At 37.1% G+C, this 22,388-nt stretch overlaps 2 protein-coding genes across 2 annotated transcripts; one reads left to right on the top strand and one right to left on the bottom strand.

Moving 5' to 3' along the window:
- Positions 1-970: 970 nt before the first annotated feature.
- LOC111884686 (60S ribosomal protein L21-1) lies at positions 971-1,881 on the bottom strand. Its single transcript, XM_023881003.3, has 2 exons — positions 1,564-1,881; positions 971-1,384 (listed from the first exon to the last, which is right to left on the bottom strand). Exons 1-2 carry the CDS (start codon positions 1,798-1,800, stop codon positions 1,127-1,129), a joined length of 495 nt encoding a protein of 164 aa, XP_023736771.1. The 5' UTR covers positions 1,801-1,881; the 3' UTR covers positions 971-1,126.
- Positions 1,882-10,964: 9,083 nt separating this feature from the next.
- On the top strand, positions 10,965-12,711 carry LOC111884702 (uncharacterized). The gene is made up of 6 exons (XM_023881019.3): positions 10,965-11,162; positions 11,304-11,354; positions 11,948-11,999; positions 12,073-12,131; positions 12,226-12,271; positions 12,427-12,711. Exons 1-6 carry the CDS (start codon positions 11,037-11,039, stop codon positions 12,567-12,569), a joined length of 477 nt encoding a protein of 158 aa, XP_023736787.1. The 5' UTR covers positions 10,965-11,036; the 3' UTR covers positions 12,570-12,711.
- Positions 12,712-22,388: the final 9,677 nt, after the last annotated feature.

The following is a 22,388-nucleotide window of genomic DNA, read 5'->3' on the forward strand; positions in this document are numbered from 1 at the left end:
TTATTAAAATAAAAAAATAAGATCGTATAGTAAAAGAATGAAATAATACCAAGATGGTTTTAAAGTGAGACACATGTGGTTATTGAAACAACTTTGGAATGATGCTAGAATTACTAAAACAACATAGTTATTGCATGATCATGAGAATCCAAACTGATAAAAAGGAAAACTTCAAAGAAAATCCAAACGTATTTTTATAAATACTTAAAGAAATCACTATTTTATTTTTTAGTGCACTAAAATTATATTTTCTGAAATTCTTATTTAAAGTTTTTTAACCTTAAAAAAACCTAATCTATTTTCATGAAAGAATTAAAAAACCACCATATTATTTTTTTTAATACTTTTAAACCTTCATATTTTTTTGAAATTTTTTAATCTAATGAATTGTAACAATCAAAACATCGAGAATCAATTGTCTAGCATTTTCGGCTATCTAGGTACAATTTACCGAGCTCAATTCCGTATTAAAAAATATAAAATTTTTAACATACAAATAAATAATATAGTAGTTTTTTAAAACTTTGATGAAAATATGTTAAGTTTTTATAAGAATTTCCCCCATTTAAAAATAAACTTGTTTATGAAATAAATGGAACCTTTGATGTCAAACGACCTATGCAAATAAGACAATACTACATTAAAACAATTTTGGATTGGATGATCAATAAGTACGAAGATGGTGTTGAACTTGAACAAATTATAGTCAAATATGTCAATTCAAAAGATCAACTAACGAATGGTTGTATTTCGATGTAATAATCATTAAAATCTTATCAACTCTAAAAAAATCTACAAGAGCTGTATTTTTCTCTATTTTGTTAAATGTTTTAGAAAATTTCAACATGAATATTGAATAGTCATGAATATTGAATAGTCAGATTATAATGTTGGAGAAAACATCCAACATCCACAACTTTCAATGATTTCAAAGCAATAATCAAATCACAAAGTTGAAAACACAAATCCATACGAACACTAACATCTGTTTCATGAAAATAGTTTCAAAAGTTTCAACCAAATCCTTGATAAATCAACAAAAACACAAAACGAGTCTAAATTAAACATAAAACATATCAATGTCATAAAACAAAACTGACACAAAGATTTGAAACAAGCTCTCGACTTAATATCCACCCTTGAGATCATTGACAACATCATATGGAATCGGAGTTACAGTCTCTAGAGTCGTCCCTTCAACCATAAACCCTGGTTTCGGTCCAAGTGGTTGCCTTTTGGTACTGATCACAACCCCCTTCGCCTTCGCCTCCGCCTTCAGCTGATCGTTCTTCTTAATCCTCTGTTTCAGTTCCTCATTGCACCTCGAAGGCATCACATGTTCAATTCGAACATGAATCCTCTTCTTGATGATTCTGTTACCAACCTGTTTGATCGATACGTATTAAACACACAAATCGAACAAAAGGGGGATAATCAGAAACCCTAAAAGTACATCCAATGATCTCTCGAACCCAAATGCGAGATAGATCTTAAATAGCAACTAAAGTATCAAATTCTTGAGATACGCATAAAGAGAGAGGTGGGAAGGAAGGGAGATTTGACCTGTTTGTTCATTTCGACGCCGATGGCGCGCTTGGTGACGTTCCAGACTTGACCGGTGCGGCCATGGTAGAACTTGTGGGGCATACCTTTGTGAATGGCGCCGTTCACCTTGACATCGACGTAATCTCCGACGTGATAAGTTCTGAGGTAAGTGGAAAGATGAATGGTACCCTTCTTCCTGAATCCTCTTGCGAACAAATCCCTTGTTCTTGAACGTAATCCATGTCCCGCAGGCATCTTTCCCTCTCTCGATCGATACCAAAATTGCAGACGAAATCGAGTGGGTGTTTAGAAGAGGCTGTAAAGCTGTGGCGCGATATATGAGATGTTTGGTAGGTATCTAGGGTTTTTGATTTGGGCTTAATGGGCTTTTTGAATGTAGACTAGCCTAGGATATAGGGTTTTTGATTTGGGCTTAATGGGCTTTCATTTACTGGGCTTTTTGAATGTAGACTAGCCTAGGATATAATGTGCCTCACCTTCAAACATGGTTAAAGGAAATGCTATACAAAAATAAAATAAAATCTCTGGTTAGGATTTTTTTTTTTAATACTGATCGAGTTTTATAAATAAATATCATTCTAATTTGAATTATATAATTAAAGTATTGTAGATTTGTTTTATATAAAATTTAATAATTGAAACTTTAGTTTATTTAAAAAGAATCATTGTAATTAGGTATAAAAAGTTTTTGAGTAACACAAAACTTGGAATCTATAAAATAAGAGTAAATTACACGAATGGACTTTATGGTTTGGAGTAATTTGCGTGCTTGATACTTTTTTTTTTTAAATCGGATGGTTATTATTGTTGTTTTTGTTACATGTTTGGTCTCTATCTTATCTAAAAATAATATTATTTAAATAGAGAAAAATAGAGAGTTAAGTAAGGTAAGGTGAGGAGTGAGATTGAGGTGTTTTTTTTTAAATAAATTAAAAAAAAAAAGCAAGGGCAAAATACTATTTTTAAGTAAGACAGTGACCAATCGCATAACAAAAACAAACAATATAGACCTTTCGAGTTAAAAAAATAAGTTAGAAACTAAAGTTATCCTAAACCATAAGGACTATTCATATAATTTACTCTAAAAATAATAACTATAAATTGAAATTTTTGTTGTTTAATCATTCAAATTCTTCTTAATATTTATCCGCTAAAACTTTGATTATTAAAAAAACTACTTCATGAAAATAAAGGAGCTTTTCAATTATATTTATAACTTTTAATTTGTGTTTTAAAATTATATTTGATTTATCCACATAGGATGGTAAGTACTAATGATTTAAGTAGATATAATTATGTTTATTTGATTAGACATAAATCATATACATTTGAAAAGTTCAAGGAGGATCACAACGAAGTAAATATTCAATTGGGAATGAAGATAAATGTTTTTTAATCCGATAAGGAGGGGAATACATTAGTATTGAGTTCTACAGACAGCTTAGAAATTGTGAAATAGTTTCACAGTTAGCTTCCCTAAATATGCCGCAATTGAAAGGTGTTTCTGAAAGGAGAAATTAAACCCTGTTGGATATGATTCTATCTATGATGAGTCATGTTACTGTAACGTCCCAAAAATTAACACTAAAAATTTTGATTTTTAAATTAATAAAACCAAATCCAAAACAATATCATGAAAACCATAGTTATGAATTAGCAAATGGATCATAGATTTGAAATGACATAAACAATATAATCACAAACTGAAGCTCATATCATTGCTTGGAATCAATAGTTTGAATCAATGAATCCTAGAAATGAGAATAACCAAATTACCACCAATGGAACTAGAATTTGATTCAAACATCATGAAATAGCATCATTAGCCAAAAGATTGACAATTGGATCACTGATTGAAGGAAGATGTACTATCTAACTTCTAACCATAAACTCAAGCTCATATCATTGCTTGAAGCTTCAAATTCAGATTTGAAAATCTAGGGTTTTAGACACCCATCAAGTCACGTTCAAACTCATAAATCCTATAACTATTTGTTAGTCAAATTTTGTAGATGGGTCAATGAGTTAAACTACATCAACAATTTCACAATAATCACCCAATTTAAGCATAAACTCGGATTTCACCATTGTTACTTAAGAAAAATCATCAAAATAACTCCAATCTTACAATTCTCACAACCATTTGTTGGTTGGAGCTTGGAGATGGATTAAGGAAATGAACTACATCAATAATCTTATATAAACAACATATATGGAGTATAAATTTTGGATTTGCAATACCACATAAACTCTAAGACGAATTTGGGGGAAAAGGAAATGATTCTACCGTTAAAAGAAAGATCATGAAATAGATTGATCAATGTTTCATCCAAGAGTTCCAAGCACCAGAATACCATGAATATTATAGAGAAAATCAATCCAAAATTGTCACACCCCCGAACCAGACGACGGAAACGTCAGAGGGCTCGCGTGACTTTAATCGAATATCATCACAATGAATATACATGAATCATAACATAAACGTTACTATGCATCAATATATTACAACTAGAATTGTTCACATCAAATACATTGTTTTAATATTACACATTTATAACCTAAATAGTTTGAGTGCTTTTAACAACATAACATCTAACATTACTTCATATTACTCTTCCGCTTACCTGTTACCTGAGAATATAAGTTATTTTGGAAAAACGTCAATATATGAAATGTTGGTGAGTTCATAAGCAATGTTGTGTTAAAATGATTTGTGTACTTTGTAAAACCCATAAAATCCGATATTTTTTGAAAAGACTTTTGTTTATCAAAGTGTGAAGATCCATAAGTTGATGCATGAATGATTTTAAAAACATATATATATATATATATATATATATATATATATATATATATATATATATATATATATATATATATATGAAGGATATTTTGTATTATAGTTATAAAGTTTCGAGCGAGTAGTATTGAATTCCCCGGAAAACCTGATGTTTTTCGATGTTGAAATGTATTCGTGATTATTGATTTTTGTATTGCCTTAACGAATGAATATTGATTAATCTACATTGTATATCATCCTAATTTTATCTACTTAGATTTCTCGTAAGCCTTAGCGAACGAATAGAAGGGGAGCATTATGTCCCACTACTATCGTAAGTACCTTAGGCTGTCGTGGATGCGAAAGACACGATGGTCCAACTCGCACTTGATTACTGTGACCTTGCCAGCTTTTCTAACGGGACACTTTGGCCCACTAGCACATAAAAGCTATTGAAAGTCCTTTTATAAAATATTGGGTCATTGAAGGCCCAATAACATATAAGCGGTATCCCTTTGGACCCAAAGATCATGTTGGTAGGCTTACAAGGCCCAACAAGCATGATTTGAAACTTATAAGCCCAAAGTTTGTAGATTTACTCATTGTAGTCATCACGTATCTATTGAAGTGTTTTGATTTAACGATTGTTGTTTTGTATTGATTTGAGACCGAATCAATACATTTATAACGATTTTTGGTATTGAAGGTGTATTCGTTTTCCGTTTTGTCGTTAGTCGGGTATCTTGTATTTTGCCTTAATGAATTAATTTGTTTAAAAGTAGAATTTGACCTTTTCACTACCTTTCTTTTGTAAAAATGACACTTTTAATCCTTTATATAAAAGAATTTCATTTTTAGTCCTTAAAACATTTTCTTGACACTTTTGTATCATAAACTTGTTGAAAAGACAGTTTTAACCCAAAATTTATTTTGTTAACAGCTTTAGCCCTTCCAGAATGGTATTTCTCGGTTAAAACCCCATTTTTCGCAACTTTTATAGTTTTGGCCCAAAATCTAAAAAGTTTACATTTTTTATCCTTTTTGGAATTGAAAAACATTTTTGACCTTTGAAATAGTTTTATTTCACTTCTTATCCCCTGTTTTTGCAGAATGTTACAATTCAGAAGGTATAAAGTCTATACCTTGCTTGCTCTTTTGATAGATCCCATTTTGGGGAGTTTTAGGGCTTTTCTAAGCCATTTTGGTCACCAACCATGATTGCAAGCATGGTTTGAGGGTGATGTTTCAGATCTAGGTCCTTTGTGGGGTTTCAAGGCAAAAAGGAGTGGCTTTTGCACTCAAGGAAGGCCCCATGCATTGTGAGAGCTTGTTTTAGGACCTTTTGAGCTTAAAGTGCCATGCAAGCACGTAAAGGTTGTAACTTTACGTGCTAGATCGATTGTAGAAGCTTAGATCTACATTTTGATCAAGTGTTGTACATCAGAAAGCGAAGATTCAGTGAGTGGTTGTGACCAACTCGGCGAGTCCGTTCTTGGACTCGGCGAGTCCAAGGTTCTGTCCCATATCAGTTGAGGGTCATAAGGACCTAGTTGAGTGTGGAAAGGTTTTAAGGGGGTCCCAAGGGGTGACCCAACGTTCTGGACTAAGCCATTGTTCTGGAAATTCATGGTACTCGGCGAGTCCAAGGCAATCTTCTTAGGGATGAAGATGGACTCGACGAGTTGTTCATACAACTCGGCGAGTCAAGGGCAGGACTTGAGCATCAGTTGATGATGAACTCGATGAGTTGTTCATACAACTCGGCGAGTCGAATGAGGATTCAGTCGATGTTCATTGAGAAGGAAAACTCGTCGAGTCATCGCCTAACTCGACGAGTAGAGACGGGTTTGAGGTCTAATGGAAGGATAGGGACTCGGCGAGTTGGCGAGCCAACTCGGCGAGTCAGGTCAACTAGAAGTTGACTTTGACTTTGACTTGGTCAAGGGGTAAAAGGGTCATTTTAACCTAAGAGTAGATTTCAGTTTCTGACTAAGTGTTTTGTGGGAATTTTAGCCGGAGGATTTCCGGAGCAGCAGCAACAGTAGTTAGAGGATTCCCGCATGGTTCAGCAGCTACTACGAGGTGAGTCATCTTCCAGTAGCGGTGGGTCTAAGGCCACAATGCCGACCCACCAGTAGGGTTCGTATGATAGATGATTGTCTTTGTGATATCATCTAGGTTTGCTACAACCTGATATGTTATATGCTAGCATGATATGTTATATGTGATAGTAGTAGAGTTCGGTTGTTAGGACCGAAGGGTAGTCAGACACCCCAGTTACGTCTGACAGTATGTGATGATATGTTTGCATGCTGGCTTGTTATGTTATATGCGATAGAGGTAGTAGGAGGGGACCAATCCCCGAGTTCGGTTGTTAGGACCGAAGGGTAGTTCAGGCACCCCAAATATGTCTGATATTATGTTTGTGTTATGTCATATGTGATAGTAGTAGTAGGGGGTGAAATAGTCCCCGAGGTTCGGTTGTTAGGACCGAAGGGTAGTCAGCACCTCATAATAGCTCGACATGGGTAGGTCAGCGCCCCAGAATGGCTTGACACGGGAAGGACGGCACCCCAGAATGGCCGTACAGGTAGGTCGGCACCCCAGAATGGTCGTACCGGGTAGGTCAGGCACCCTAGAAATGTCTAGCAGTATGTATGTGATATGATTGTATGGTATGTGGTACGATGGGGGACTCACTAAGCTTCGTGCTTACAGTTTTTAGTTTTGGTTTCAGGTACCTCTTCAGCGAAGGGGAAGGAGCTGGCGCGGTAGCGGCACATCATACACACATATTGGTTTTCCGCATTATGAGATGTTCTGGGATTGTACTCTGACATTATTATTATTTTCATGTTTTGGATTTTCAGACACGAGATATGTTTTATGAAATGATATGATCGGATGATGTTTTACTACAACGTTTTACAAACCACTTATTTTAAATGAAAATTTTGGGCGTGAAAATTGGGTCGTTACATGTTGGAACCCCTGGAAGAGTGCTAGGGCTTGTTAGAGATAAGGATCTTGGATTGAAAATGTAATAGAAATTCAATGGCCCCCAGATTTAGTTACTCATATTAAGATACATTAATATCTGTTTCTGAAAATTTCTTCTGGTTTAGAATGGAATTGCATTTATGTAAATATAATAGGGAGGGAATGGAGTCATATAGTGGGGTTGGTTGGCTGCTGATTAGGGCTGGAACGGGCTAGAATCTCATGGGAATCAATAATATGTATGTATATAGTACGTTTGTGTTAGTGATTCAAGTACGGTTATATTCATGTATTATATTGATTCAAGTACGGTTATATTCATGTATTATATTGATTTATGACCGTATTAGATTGTATTTTTGATTGGGATATAGAGTACGGTTAAATAGTCGTACTTTATTAGTTAGTTTAATCTAACACTCCCCTCTATTAATATGACTCATCATTTGTACTATATGTATACTTTCAACCATATTAGATCACGGTTTTTATAGTAGTGCTTCTATTCGTATTAGTCATCCAAGAACCTAATAAAGTTGAGCTTACAATTCCAGTTGCGGTCCGGCCTCTCATCACTGAATTTTAGGAGGTATTTCCCGACGACATACCCCCAAGGTTGCCCATGATGCATGAGATTCAACATTGTATTGATTTTATACTCAAATAGGTAATCCCAAACAAACCCGCCTACCAAATGAACCCGACGAAATATGCAAAATTATATCGACAAGTGACGGAGCTACTTGAAAAGGGTCTTATTCGAGAAAGTATGAGTCTGTGCGTCGTTCCCGCTTCACTAACACCTAAACAAGGGGGTGCTTTCCGTATTTGTATCGATGGTCGGTCTGTCAACAAAATTACTATAAAATATCGTTTTCCTATTCCTCGTTTTGACGACTTAATATATCAACTTCATGGATCATCCATTTTTTCTAAAATTGACCTAAGGAGCGGATATCACCAGATCTAGTTGTGGCCCGGAGATGAGTGGAAAACTGCCTATAAAACTCGAGACAAACTTTATGAATGGATGGTCATGCTGTTCGGGTTATCAAATGCTCCGAGAACATTTATGCGTCTCATGAACCATGTGTTTAAATCTTTTATAGGCCATTTCGTTGTGGTCAATTTTGATGATATACTGGTATTTAGCAAGAATGTTGATCAATACATATCGCACCTTCAACAAGTTTTCATGGTTCTACGGGAACAAAAATTGTATGCAAATGCAAGTGCCATTTTCTTACCACAAAGGTTACATTCCTTGGGTATTTGGTGTCTTCAGAGGGTATACACATGGATGCCAGTAAAGTTAATGCAATATGGAGTTGGCCCACACCCACTTTAATTAATGATATTAGAAAGTTCCATGGTTTGGCTTCATTTTATCGACACTTTATTAACAATTTTAGCAGTATTATAGTTCTTATGACAGAATGTATGAAAGCAGGTGTATTTAAATGGTCAAAAGCAGCTGATGATGTTTTTGTTGCATTAAAACATCGGGTGACGCAAGCACCATGTTTAGTTTTTCCTAATTTTAATGATGTGTTCCAAGTGGAATGTGATGCTTCAGGGTTGGGTATTGGAGGAATATTGAGTCAGAATAAACGACCAATCGCATTTTTTAGTGAGAAGTTTAATGACGTTCTTCGTAAGTATTCTACTTATGATAAAGAATTTTCTGCAATTGTACACAGTTGAATATTGGCAATACTATTTATTACCCAATGGGTTTATTCTCTATTCTGATCATGAGGCTCTTAAGTTTATTAATGGTCAACATGCACTCAAACCCCGCCATGCCAAGTGGGTCGAGACGTTGCAAGCTTATTCTTTTGTTATCCGACACAAGGTTGGGGCATCCAATATCGTTGCTGACGCACTCAACCGCCAACATGCTCTTCTCTCGGCCATACACTTGTGGGGGAACAACCTAACAATGGGACCTTATTTTACTGCATGCTGAATTTGCTTATAACTGTTCAGTAAACTGTACAATAGGTATGTCTCCGTTTTGCATTGTTTACAGTCGCAATCCTATAACTCCCATCGACCTTTCTCCGATACCTCATGATAGGGTTGTTAATAGTAATGGGATAGATCACTCCCAATATATTAAAGAGCTGCATCAACGAGTACGCGACAATATCATTAAACACAACAAGTGTTATCAAGTTCAGGCCAACAAACATCGTAAACGGGTCGTGTACAAGGCAGGCGATCTTGTGTGGATTCACTTACGTCCAAAGCGAGTCCCGAGAGGCCGTTTCAACAAGTTACAACCTCGTGCAAATGATCCTTTTCGCATACTTCAGCGTATTAATGATAATGCCTATAAGATAGAGCTTTTGGGTCACTATAATGTTTATGCTACTTTTAATGTTATTGACTTTTCACCATATGAGTCGACCAATGACGAGGAGGTGGACTTGGAGTCGAGTCCTTTTTAAGCCGGGGAGGATGATGCAGATGCATGGGCAACTCACGTTGCTTCTTTTGGGTAATATCTCACATTTTAATAAATTGATTATTATTTTTAGATTGGTTTATTTCAGATTTTAAAGACCCATTATATATTTAGGGATTAGACTTTATCTTATTATTATTATTATTATTATTACTATTATTATTATTATTATTATTATTATTATTTTTTATAATGTCGTTTGGTTAAGCCGGACTTATGGGCTCTTCATAAGTATCTTATTTGCTATTTGTTTGGAGGTGATTTTTTGATGAATAAAAAGAATGCAACCAAAAAACTCTCTTCTGTTTGCATTTGTGAGTTTTGACCATTTGAGTATTGTATGCATCAGAGAAGTTGATGACACAAAGTTATTTATAGGTGCACAAGACGGATCGATTTTGCTCACCAAAAGTTGAAATCGGTTTAAGTCAAGATCGGATAGATTCCAAATCAGTTTCTGAGCAAAAAGATCCAAACTTGTATGAAGTTAGGAATCGGTTAGGATTGATTTGAAACCGGTTCGTGTGAACCTATTTTTCTGCTAGACTTTAAACTTGATGTTTGAATTTAATGTAATATAAATGGTTGATCAGAAACAAAAAAAATACCTAAAACCCATGGCAATGCTATGATCTTAAGTATTTTCCGGGCATTTGGGACCATTTAAAGGATTCAAACAATATTCTACGGGCATCTGGGTTTATAAAAGAGGTGAAAATCGGTCTTGAGAAACCTCTAAAACCTTGTATAACAACAAATTGAAAAAATAATGGATAAAAACCATATTTTGTTATTATATGAAAATCAATTTGTTATAGGTTCGAAAGCTAATTTGTAAACTGTATTTTCAAACCAGTTTCACCCAAATCGGTTTCATTTCTATAATCCAAAAACCGACATAAATCGACAGATAAGTTTTAAATCGAACCTATTTCACCCAAACCATTGGTTTCGGTTTTCAAACCGGTTCCAAATCATGAACCGGTTTTTTTCCCACGGTTATTGGACTCCATACGGAAGTCCAACTAACACAAAGTTATTATGTTATTGGAGATTTGGGCCTTGGAGTTTGGATGATCAGCCAATTGTACTACAATTTGGGCCACAGTCCGGTCCATAGGCACGAAAACCGACTCCAAAGTCCAAGCAACCCTCCAACATTCGAGAGCAGAACTTTCCTCCGATAGGTTTCCGCTGAAACTGAACGTTTGTGTGATTTCAATGGGGACTCGAGAGGTGTATGAAGAGAAGCTACGAACGGGAAATCTGTATCACGAGCCCACCATCAATCCTGGCCTCGGTACTCCCCGCTGCCCTCGTTGTCTCTCCCTCCTCGACTCAGACTCGGTGCGTTCGGTTGATTCATCGTCTTCTTAATCTCATCCCACTTTCATTATTTTATTCAATTTCATCATGTAGTTTTCTTTCTATCCTTTGAATTTGAGCTGATTCATGGTTTATACACATGCTATGCTTTCATTGATGCAGGACAAAGGTGAATGGACCATCACTCCAGTGTTACATGACGCCACCGCTGTGGTAAATACTTATCACCACTATTTTGCTCCAATTTTTCGATTTTAATATGTGAATCATGACAATTAAGCCATTCTCGTTGTTTATTGATTTTCAATTACGAAATTAAGCTCCTGAGAAGTTCTGGTTTTTGATCACTGATCAGGAACACATTTTAGGTTTTGATTATACATACCAGATTTGGTTCTTATATCAAAAAAACTAGATTCAACTATTCAAGCTTATATGCAACATGTGATATTTTCATTTCATCCGATTGCCTTATTTAGGCGTTAGGGTTTACATACAGACTTTTTGAAATTAAGTTGCAGTTTGCTGTATCCTAACAAACTTCTCCTGATAGGAATGATGGATTTTCATAAATGAACAAATTTACCAGTTATGATGGAAACATTTAGCTCTAAATGACGAATGATAATTGAAATACTGACCAGTTATTGCATTGTTTATTTGTTATAACTTACAAATTGCTCTACTCTAAAACCTAATGGGAGTTAAAAAGTTATTATTATTATCATTATATATTAATAGTTCTCATGAAATTACTATTTAGTTATTACATATATAACTGATAACATATGTTCTGGATTTCATAGGCTGGCTGTGGTTTAGGTGGAATGCTCAGTGCTTTTTATGGTCTGAATACAGGTATATAATATTTTATACATTTTATAAAGATTGACTTAATTTATACACAGACTAAAACATTATTTTATCACAGGAATGCCTTATCTCCAAAAACATGTCAAAGGGCCAAAGTGGCTTCCATTCGTTATAGGGGTATTTCTACGAATTAAATATTTTCCCTTTTTTAAGGAAAATGTCTTATGAGTCAACTCATTTTAAAATTCTCACAAGTCTCTTATTTCCACAGGTTCCTCCATTGTTAATGTTTTCTGCTGCAAGTGCTGCATTAGGAGGTATGTAATCAGTTCTCAAGTTAAAAAAAAAAAAAACTTTTTGTTTTGTGTGATGGATCGGAATTGGCCATTCCTGAAGGAATGTGATTCCATTCCATTCCATGATTCCAACCAAACCAAATTGGCTGTTCTATCATTTTTATTTAATATTATAGGATATGGGCTTCCAAATTTCACACAGCTGAGTGTGACATCATATTATGCTGCATCAAGTGCTTCTCATTATGGGATTTCATTAATTACAAGATACATTGAAGACACTTATATGACACGTTCACAAAAACAAAGGCTTCGGTGATTTCAGCCTTTCTTTTGTAAAACATGATCTGTTTTGGCCCTTGTAGTGTAGATATATGTATGATATTGTTTTTGAACTAGAATTATAATGATTCTAAAATGATTGAATAATGGAACTGAAATGCAAATATATGTTAAATGTATCAAGTATTTTACATGTTTGATCATATGGAAAATTAAGCCTAAAATTAGTTAACCATTCTTTGGAATATATAATTATAACCAACCCGAAAAAGCACAGATTTTTGTTAAGAAAGTTGTTTTTGTTTTATGAAAAAAATGACCATGTAGTTGCGGCTAGCTGTTAGGACCCCAAAATGACCATTTTACCCCTCTAGAGTTTTATTTGTTTTTAACACTGTAAAAAACGCCAACTATTCTTGATGATTTTTTTGGCAATCTGAAACTCTCGGACTTTTTTTCATTGATTTTGAAACTGAAAATGGCATCCTCACAAGTTTCTGTTTTTGTTTGTATAGTGGCGGACTCAGGAAAAAATATTACTGGGATTCATCTTATTTAAAAGTTAAACAAAATTTTAAAAGTAGAAAAAATCTGAAATTTTGAGATTTTTTGGGCAGTTTTTCTGTTGAAAATATATTACAAAAATAGATTTTTTCAGGAAAAATAAGTGCCAAAAGGGATAATATCACCAAAAGACAAGTTTTTTAGAGGTTGTTTTAGTAAAATAGGGGTTAGGATCCACTTTCAAGTTGGGTTCAGAGACCCCCCTTATTAACACATTGGATCCTATTAGGATCCATTTTTAAGTGTGGTCCATGGACCCCCTTATAACACATTGGATCCGATTCCACCTCTAAAGGTGCTTATTGATAAAATGAATCACTGTGTTTCGATTGTTTTGATAAAATGAACGTCTTGTTTGCTCATTTTTTAACTTTGTCAAATGCATTTTAGATGATGTGCCCTTGTTCTATTATGGTTATACCAAACACTATACAAACAATCAATCTTGTCTTTGTTTTATTATGTTTTTTTTATTAGGCTAAAGGGAGTGGTGACACTCTTAGCATCTTGTCACATCAACATTTTAAATGTCACTTCATTTTTCTCTTTTTAACATTTAAACTTAACATTTGGTAAGGAGTGATAACATTCCTAGCACTCAATTTTTTATTATTATTTTTTTTAATTTAATTTAATTACTATATTTTAATAAACAAACATTTTTTTATTTAATATTATATAAAATATATTTTTTGTATTTTCTTTTGGTAATTTAATTTAATTACTTTATTTTAATAAACAAATATTTTTTATTTAATATTAAATAATATATATATATATATATATATATATATATATATATATATATATATATATATAATACACAAACATTTTTTTATTTAATTAATGACATATATTTTTAACGACAAACACTTCATATTAAATAAAAACGATTACAATAACTTAAAACACGATTTAATACTACTTAAGACCTAAAACATTATTTAATACATAAAAAAACACACTTAATTATTAAAACTCACTTCATAAAAAAACACACACTAAAGCAACGAGTCTTCCTCCGAATACCGACCTTCCAATTCGTCTTCCGGTGGCATATTTAGATCAAGATTGTCCATCGTCCAAAGATGATCGGTCAAATGGCGGCAAAGATCGGTATGGATTACTGCACTCTGAATTATCCTCAATCTTTGTATCCATTATTGACCACCATATTCTAGTGATTGTGTCTCTGGGATGATTTAATTCTCGTCGTACACACATATGGCGTTTCCTTCATGTTCTACTATCATATTATGCAATATGATACATGTATACATCACCTATGTCATATTAGAAATATCACGAAACATGTATGGTTTTGCAACTATCTGCCAACGCTTTTTAATTGCTCCAAAGGCTCGTTCGATATCTTTTCTTGCTTTTTCTTGGACTCTCTTAAATTGGTCCTCTGATGGTCATCGGAACATGAAAAACTTTTAACAAAAACAGAAAGGCCAGGATAGATCCCATCCACAAGATAGTACCCAAATTTGTATTCTGTTCCTCGGAGTACAAATGATGAATCTGGTGCAGTACCGTCCTACACCTTGTTGAATATTAGTGAATTATTGAGAATATTAATGTCATTAAGCGAACCGGCACTACCGAGCATGCCAGATCCACAAATCCTGTGAGGTTACAGCTTCAAGTACAACCGTGAGATAATGATAATTGCCCTTTGTGTATTGCCCTTGATATGCATTAGGACACACATTCCATCTCCAGTGCATGCAATCAAAACTTCCTAACATCCCATGCAAACCATGCACATTTCCATGATGAACATACAATTGTTGTATGTCACAAGCAGTAGGCCGACACAAATATCGTGGACCATACAAAGATATGACAGCTATGCAAAATTCATGAAGACTTTCTCGGGCAGTATGTGCGGACATTCTAAAACTCTCGGATAGTGCATAGGGGGGTGGCATATGCTAACATACGAAATACAACAGTATATTTTTGAATTGGATCAAAGCCTAATGTACCTCTTGTGTCTGCGCGTTGCTGCATATACACTGACACTGAAGTCACACCTTCTACAATACGCATAAACAAATCTTTATGCATCCGAAATCGTCTGTGGAAATAATATCCTTCAAAGAGAGCATTCTCGTCTAAATAATCTTGCATGAGACGTTGATGGGCCGCTTCACGCTGTCTTTGAATATATCTTCTTTGTTTACGTTGAACATTGCTTGATTTAATGTTGTTAAGACGTTGTTGTAGCATGTTACGTACGGAGACGACCGACTGTACTACACTATCAAGAACATCGTTCGATGAAGATGACGAAGAAGACATTGAAGTAATAGTTTTGCTTTGATACAAATTGATTCAATGTTTGAAGAGTTAAGAATAGTTTTGCTTTGCTATGACTTGGAGTTAATGTTTTATATAAATTGAGTGATTTGATTCCTTGTGATTTGATCCTCTGCATATATTCTATGCATATGACACCAAAGCTGAATCACCAAAGTTGAATCCCAATTGTAATCTTTAGCGAGATCCCGCTTGGCGTTGTTAATAACTCGAGTACCCGATGTTCCTCTTCGAAAAATTGATCTCCCATAGGTGTTAAGTAAAGTTGTAATGCACGATTATTTTCCTTTCTATCACGGTTCATTTCTTTTAACTTTTTCACTTCCAAAAAACCCTCAAACTTATCGTCTAACCCTTTGATTGACTTTCTTATCTCCTCTGCTTCAGTCGACGAACTTTGTGCTCCTTTCAACTTTCTTTTTGCTTTGTCTCGTCCCATAGGACGAGTTGGAACTTCATAAGGACAGTCGTTGTTGAGGTCAATCCCTCCGATATGCGCATCAGAAGATTGACTATGGATGGACTCTGAAGTTTTGGTTCGTTTGGACATCCCCGCGTAATCGTCTGGAGTTTTTAGATCTAACCATTTTTGATTGCCCTTCACAACTCCCTAAAACGATTCATTGCCAAAAGGTTTTCCGACTTTCGCCTTGTAAATCTTTCGAACCTTAGCCATAACATCCACCTCAATTGAACCGCTTTGGGGATTTTTCATCGCGTTCATGTATATTCCATTGAACTCCATTGTGGCTCGGTTGGCATTCCTCCACTTCGAGTAAAGTGCGTCAAGGTTGCAGTACTTCTTATTCATGCGGTTGCAAAAGTTATTCCAAACTTTTTGGTTGAAGGTTGTTGAGTCTTGGTCTTTCCCGTGGATCGGGTCCTCCGACACATCTAGCCATGATTGAGCTAGTGACCTTTCTTCATCATCCATCCACCCTCTACTTGGAGCCCTCCCTTTTCCTTTTTTTGTGTGTGTGGTTCCACTTCGGGATCTTGAAAGGATTCTTGAACTGGATCTTCAACGGGGCCTTCATCAAAAGAATCGGATGACTCGTCGAGTAGGCAGCGTGGTTGAGATTGAAAGTTAGTTTGTGGTTGGGGTTGAGAAAAGAATTGAGTTTCTTGAACCGTTTCAAACGGATCAAGATCCATATCCGGACGATGTGTTGGTTGAGATTGGTTGTGGTAAAATCCCATTGGTTGAGAAGAGAAGGGATTAAATGGAAACATTTACGGAGCCATTGTAGGAAAGTAGAAGTTAGCGGGAGAGTGAATTGGTTGATCAAATGATGGTCGATAACATGGTGGTGATGGAAGGTTTGTTGATTGAGTGTTTGGAGATAGAAGGTGTATGTGATGGAAGGTTTGAAGATTTCTTTTTGTTGGTTCTTGGGGTTTTTTTGTTTCAGATGAAGACATTCTTTGTGTTGGTGAATTGAGATAATGATATTTTGTGTGTGTGTGAAATGTTAAGAATGTGGTTTGATTTATAGTAGTTGAATGGCAGATGAAATTTTTAATTTTATTTATTAAAAAACATTTTTTTGTGTGTGTGAAAGTAGTGACTATAAATTTTGAATTTTATTATAAAAAACTTTTTTTTACTGTCCAAAAGTAAATGTACAATTGAATTTTGTGGAAAGTAAATAAATAATTGAATTTTAGGTAGTTGGAAATTAAAGTGGTAAATTAAATAAGTGGCTGGAAAAAGGAGTCAAACTATTTGCATCTCATTCAATTCCTCAGCACCAATGAAATTCTTCCACTGTCTTCTCTTTCTACTCGTCATGTAATTCACGATTAACTCTTGGTGAGTCCCCTAGCGAGAGCTAGGGGCGGTATTGTCTTCTTTATAGCGAGCCTTGGCGACTCGGTGGCGAACCCCACTTCGTTCAGCCTTATGGTTGTACAAAATACTACAAATAATTAGCCTCTTTCAGTTCCATTCTGTCATGTTCAGTCATGCGTAATACAGTTCATCTAACAAACACTACCTTAGTTCTCAACATTTCTTTAACATTAATATATTATTTTAAGAAAACAAACTTATCTATATTGTCTTTAAATTCACTAACAAACAAATTTCACTGCATCATAAGACCACAAACTATTGTTTTATGATTTTTGCACATATTATGTCAACTTTCAGTTCTATATTATTGTTATAAGTTTAAAACTTTGTTACAAATTTGAACAAAGTCCAAAATTTAAATTTTGTTAAAATTTTTTTTCGTTTTTAACAGATTCGTCCCAAACTTTGTTTTTACAACTTTTTGAAAACATTTATAAACTTCTTATAAAACCTTATTCCCAATTTATGTACAACATTTTAAAACTTTTATTGAACTTTTTTAAATCTTTTATTGTAACGACATAAATTTTCGAAACAATTTTTCACATTTTAAAACGTACTTTCATTCATAATAGTCATAAAAATGTCAATGTATCACATAACAACCCTTAACATTACATCCCAAGATCATAACATGTAAAACTCTTCGTGTGTGTACTGATCATGCCGGCGCCTTCCCGCGGTTGTCACTAGTACTTGAAACACATCACACAACACTGTAAGCATAAATGCTTAGTGAGTTCCCCAAAATACCTCATACCACACATACGCCTTTCCAGGCCATAAATCTATGGGATCTTCCTATCCGAGTGTCTCAGGGGACTTCCGTCCCGAACTCCGGTAGACCTTCTGGTCCTACCCGTATCGACCTTCCGGTCCACAAACTCTTGACCTTCCGGTCCATATCATCTTCAACTTCCGGTCCATACCATACATAACATACATAGCACATACATATCACATAACATATAACACATACATCTCATTGCATACAAGACCTTCCGGTCACACATAGGTACCCTTCCAGGTACAGTATAGTGAGAAGACTCACCTCGGTATCTCGGATAGCCTCGTACTTGGTCACACTGGTCTAGCCCTAGCCTAAACACATAACAATACTCATAAATAAATAATGGCTCTCAAAGGCTAGATCAAATCCACTCTATAACTTCCACAGAAGGGTAAAAGACCATTTTACCCCTCCCTGACCCAAAAGTACAAAGGTTGACCAAAACCCTAAAAGTCAACAAAAGTCAACAGAGGGCACTACGCGGCGCGTACCTACTCTGTACGCGGGGCGTACGCCAGCGAACCACAATCGGGGCTTCAACCCCTTACGCTACGCGTACTGGGAGTTACGCCCAACGGAAGTCCTAGTTCAACCATTTCTTAGATTTTGGTCTTAAACGATTAAGACACTCCTTCAACTTCCAGATCTGACTCTCTTACAACCTCTTAATCCATAAAGTCGGAACCTTTAAGCCTTTGCATGGCTGTAAAGGTCCCTACACCCACAAACCTCTTTCCTTTTTCCCTCCAAAGGTCTAGATCTCATGCATGGCTCCATCTTTACGTCCAAGTTTGCATTTTTATGAACATACAACACTTAAAGACCAGAAATATGATAGATCTAGGCCAATGGAGACTATTTGCTCATAAAGTTTCCATCTTGGGACCAAAATCCCTAGAAATTGGTCCAAGAAGCACATAACTCAAATAACAAGGCAAGGTTTGAGCTTTTTTACCTCAGGAAGAACCTCCAACCTCTGAAAAGCTCAGATCTACTCTTTCCCACAAGCTTTTAGCCTCCAAAATGACCTCTTCTTTCCTTCCACCACCTGAATTTCGGGATGTTACAATTCTCCCCCACTAGAACCAGACTTTGCCCTCGAAGTCTTATGCCGAAAATAACTCCGGATGCTGCTCCCGCATCTCCGAATCCGGTTCCCAAGTCATCTCGAACCCCTTTTGATGTTGCCACTGGACCTGAACCAGGGGCACTTCCTTGTTCCTTAGAACCTTGATCTTCCGATCCAAGATTGCAATCGGCCTCTCAATATAATTCAGACTCGCGTCCACTTGGATATCCTCCAACGATACCACTGCCGACTCATCGGCTATACACTTCCTTAGCTGAGACACGTGGAAGGTATCATGAATTTGGCTCAACTCCGTAGGTAGCTCCAAACGATATGCTACCCTGCCCACCCTCGCGATCACCTTAAATGGCCCAATATACCGGGGACCCAGGTTGCCCCTCTTCCTAAAACGAATCACTCCTTTCCAAGGGGATACTTTCAGAAGAACAAAATCCCCAACCTGAAACTTGAGCTCTGATCGACGCCTATCCACGTAACTCTTCTGACGACTCTGGGCCGTCAGCAATCGCTGTCTAACCTATTGTATCTGCTCTGTCGTCTGAAACACTATCTCAGTGCTGCCCATTACTCTCTTCCCTACCTCTCCCCAATAAATGGGAGTCCGACATCTCCTCCCATACAACAGCTCAAAGGGAGGCATACCAATGCTCGAATGGTGGCTGTTGTTATAGGAAAACTTAGCAAAAGGCAGATACGTGTCCCAACTCCCTCCGAAGTCCAACACACATGCCCGAAGCATGTCTTCGAGCTTCTGAATCGTCCGCTCACTCTGTTCGTCTGTAACAACCCAAAAATACGACCCAAAAATTTCAATTTTTATTATAACAAAAAAAAACCATGAAACTGAGTATCGCATAATAAAACCATACGTTGCGTGTTTAGAAAACCATAATAAAATACTGTGAGAAGAACTGTATCACAACTGTATCCAAACATACCAAGAAACTGAATCAACTCCCAAGTCAAAAACTGAAGTTGTGGTGTGTGCGATGCCATCATCCCGAGTTCTTCCCTTTGCTTGCGGAAGTACCTGAAACCAAAACTGAAACTGTAAGCATGAAGCTTAGTGAGCTCCCCCAAACTACCACATACCATACAATACATATCAAGCACATACTGGGCCTTGCCCACTGACTGGGACCCCGTCCCCTGCATCGGACCGAAGTCCGGACTAATTACTGGGACCCCGTCCCCTACATCGGACCGAAATCCGAAACTAACTGGGACCCCGTCCCCTACATCGGACCGAAGTCCGAAACTGACTGGGACCTCGTCCCCTACATCGGACCGAAGTCCGAAACTGACTGGGACCCCGTCCCCTGCATCGGACCGAAGTCCGGACTAACTGAACACAACATAGCATAACATATCAACTAGCATAAACACATAAATCCTGTCTGAGCCACGGAGGCGTCAAACATACTAACTACTGCATTGGACCGAAGTCCAGAAACTACTGCTGACTGAACGGGCCGGCGTTGTGGCCTTAGACCCGTTCCTACTGGAAGGAAACTCACCTCGTGAACTGGCTGCTGTGTGTATGGCTCTAGAAGCTAACTGCCGCAGCTCCGGTATCTCCCCGGCTACAAATCCATAAACACACTCAATCAGATGCTAATCACTGCATTGGGTAAATGACTCTTTTACCCCTAGTCAAAGTCAACTCTCCCGGTCAAAGTCAACCTATAGTTGACCTGACTCGCCGAGTTGGGCCGCCAACTCGCCGAGTCCCTAGTCTCACCTCTCAACCCTACTCGTGGCTACTCGTCGAGCATTGCATCGACTCGATGAGTACCCTCTTGATTCAAAAGCTCAGACAATCTGCATCCGACTCGCCGAGTCATATGAACAACTCGACGAGTTGTTCTTCGAGCTAAGAAGATTGTCTTGGACTCGCCGAGTTGTATAAACAACTCGTCGAGTCCCTCCATTACTAAGTCTAACCTCCGACTCACTGAGTCCATCCTACTGCTCACTGGTCCCCACTCGGAATCACTCAAAGGGGTAATGATCGGGGACTCGCGGCCTGACTCGCCGAGTCCGAAGAACGACTCGCCGAGTAACATGCATGCAGATACTAAAAACTCGATCCTGCTCAAAATCACCGCATACAATTTATAGATCTGAGTTTCTAAGGCTGATTTACCACGTAAAGTTTCCAACTTTACGTGCACATACGTATGAAAAAGGACATAAAGGCTAAAAAGGCACTTAGAAGAGTAGATCTAGGGCTATCATGCAAAATGGCTCTATAAAGGTGATAGATCTACGATTTTGGAACTGAAGCATGGCTAGATCCGAAGGCTAATCAATCTAATGTGATCTCTCTACCAAGAACAAGCTAAGAAATGGCTAAAAGAGGCTAAATATGCTTGTGAAAGAGAAATAAATCATAGAAACAGAAGGGCATCGGCTGATACCTCAATAAACTCTGAAATGGGTGCAAGACCTTGGATCTTCTTCTTCTCCTTTGGATCTAGCCTCCTTCTTCTCTTCAAAACTTCAAGATTCACACAAGAAATGCTCAATTACTCAAGGGAATGATTAGGGTTTGCTAAATGATGCTCTGAGGGTGAAGGGAACGAGTCTGGGGCTCATAAGGTGGTTTAAATAGGGTGCAAACCCGGGGATTTAGGGTTTCTACCTGGCAGGCAGACTCGCCGAGTCGCCGACTAACACGTGCTCGAAATCTCGTCCTTACTCGACGAGTCGGGCCATAGACTCATCGAGTCCCTCTCAAAAACTTCTAAATAAATGCCATGAAAGCAACATACCAGGAATGGGGCGTTACAATTCTCCCCCACTTGTCTCAGACTTCGTCCTCGAAGTCTGCTACGGCTGAATCTGCAAACTCCGGGTAGTGCTCTCTTATTTCTTCCTCAGCCTCCCACGTCCACTCAGACCCCTTCCGGTGCTGCCACTGCACCTTCACTAACTAAATTGCCTTGTTCCTCAAGGTCTTTGTCTTCCGGTCCAGAATCGCGACCGGCCTCTCAATATAATTCAGGCTGCTATCAACTTGAATATCTTCTAAGGGAACCACTGCTGACTCATCCACCAAACACTTCCTCAACTGAGACACATGGAAAGTGTTGTATATCTGGCTAAGCTCTACTGGAAGATCCAACCGAAAAGCAACCCGACCCACTCGGTCCAAAACCCTGAAAGGACCAATGAATCTGGGGCCCAGCTTGCCCCTCTTCCGAAACCTGATGACACCCTTCCAGGG

This window comes from Lactuca sativa, chromosome 2 (genome assembly GCF_002870075.4).
Source record: "Lactuca sativa cultivar Salinas chromosome 2, Lsat_Salinas_v11, whole genome shotgun sequence".
In the NCBI taxonomy this organism is placed as follows: Eukaryota; Viridiplantae; Streptophyta; class Magnoliopsida; order Asterales; family Asteraceae; genus Lactuca; species Lactuca sativa.

Excerpts from the sequence above, each read along its gene's own strand:
- LOC111884686 (XM_023881003.3), bottom strand. The coding sequence starts at position 1,800 with ATGCCTGCGGGACATGGATTACGTTCAAGAACAAGGGATTTGTTCGCA. Across the intron at positions 1,385-1,563 it reads GCGTCGAAATGAACAAACAG|GTTGGTAACAGAATCATCAA; the intron begins GTCAAATCTCCC and ends TCGATCAAACAG.
- LOC111884702 (XM_023881019.3), top strand. The coding sequence starts at position 11,037 with ATGGGGACTCGAGAGGTGTATGAAGAGAAGCTACGAACGGGAAATCTG. Across the intron at positions 12,132-12,225 it reads GGCTTCCATTCGTTATAGGG|GTTCCTCCATTGTTAATGTT; the intron begins GTATTTCTACGA and ends TTATTTCCACAG. Across the intron at positions 12,272-12,426 it reads TGCAAGTGCTGCATTAGGAG|GATATGGGCTTCCAAATTTC; the intron begins GTATGTAATCAG and ends TTAATATTATAG.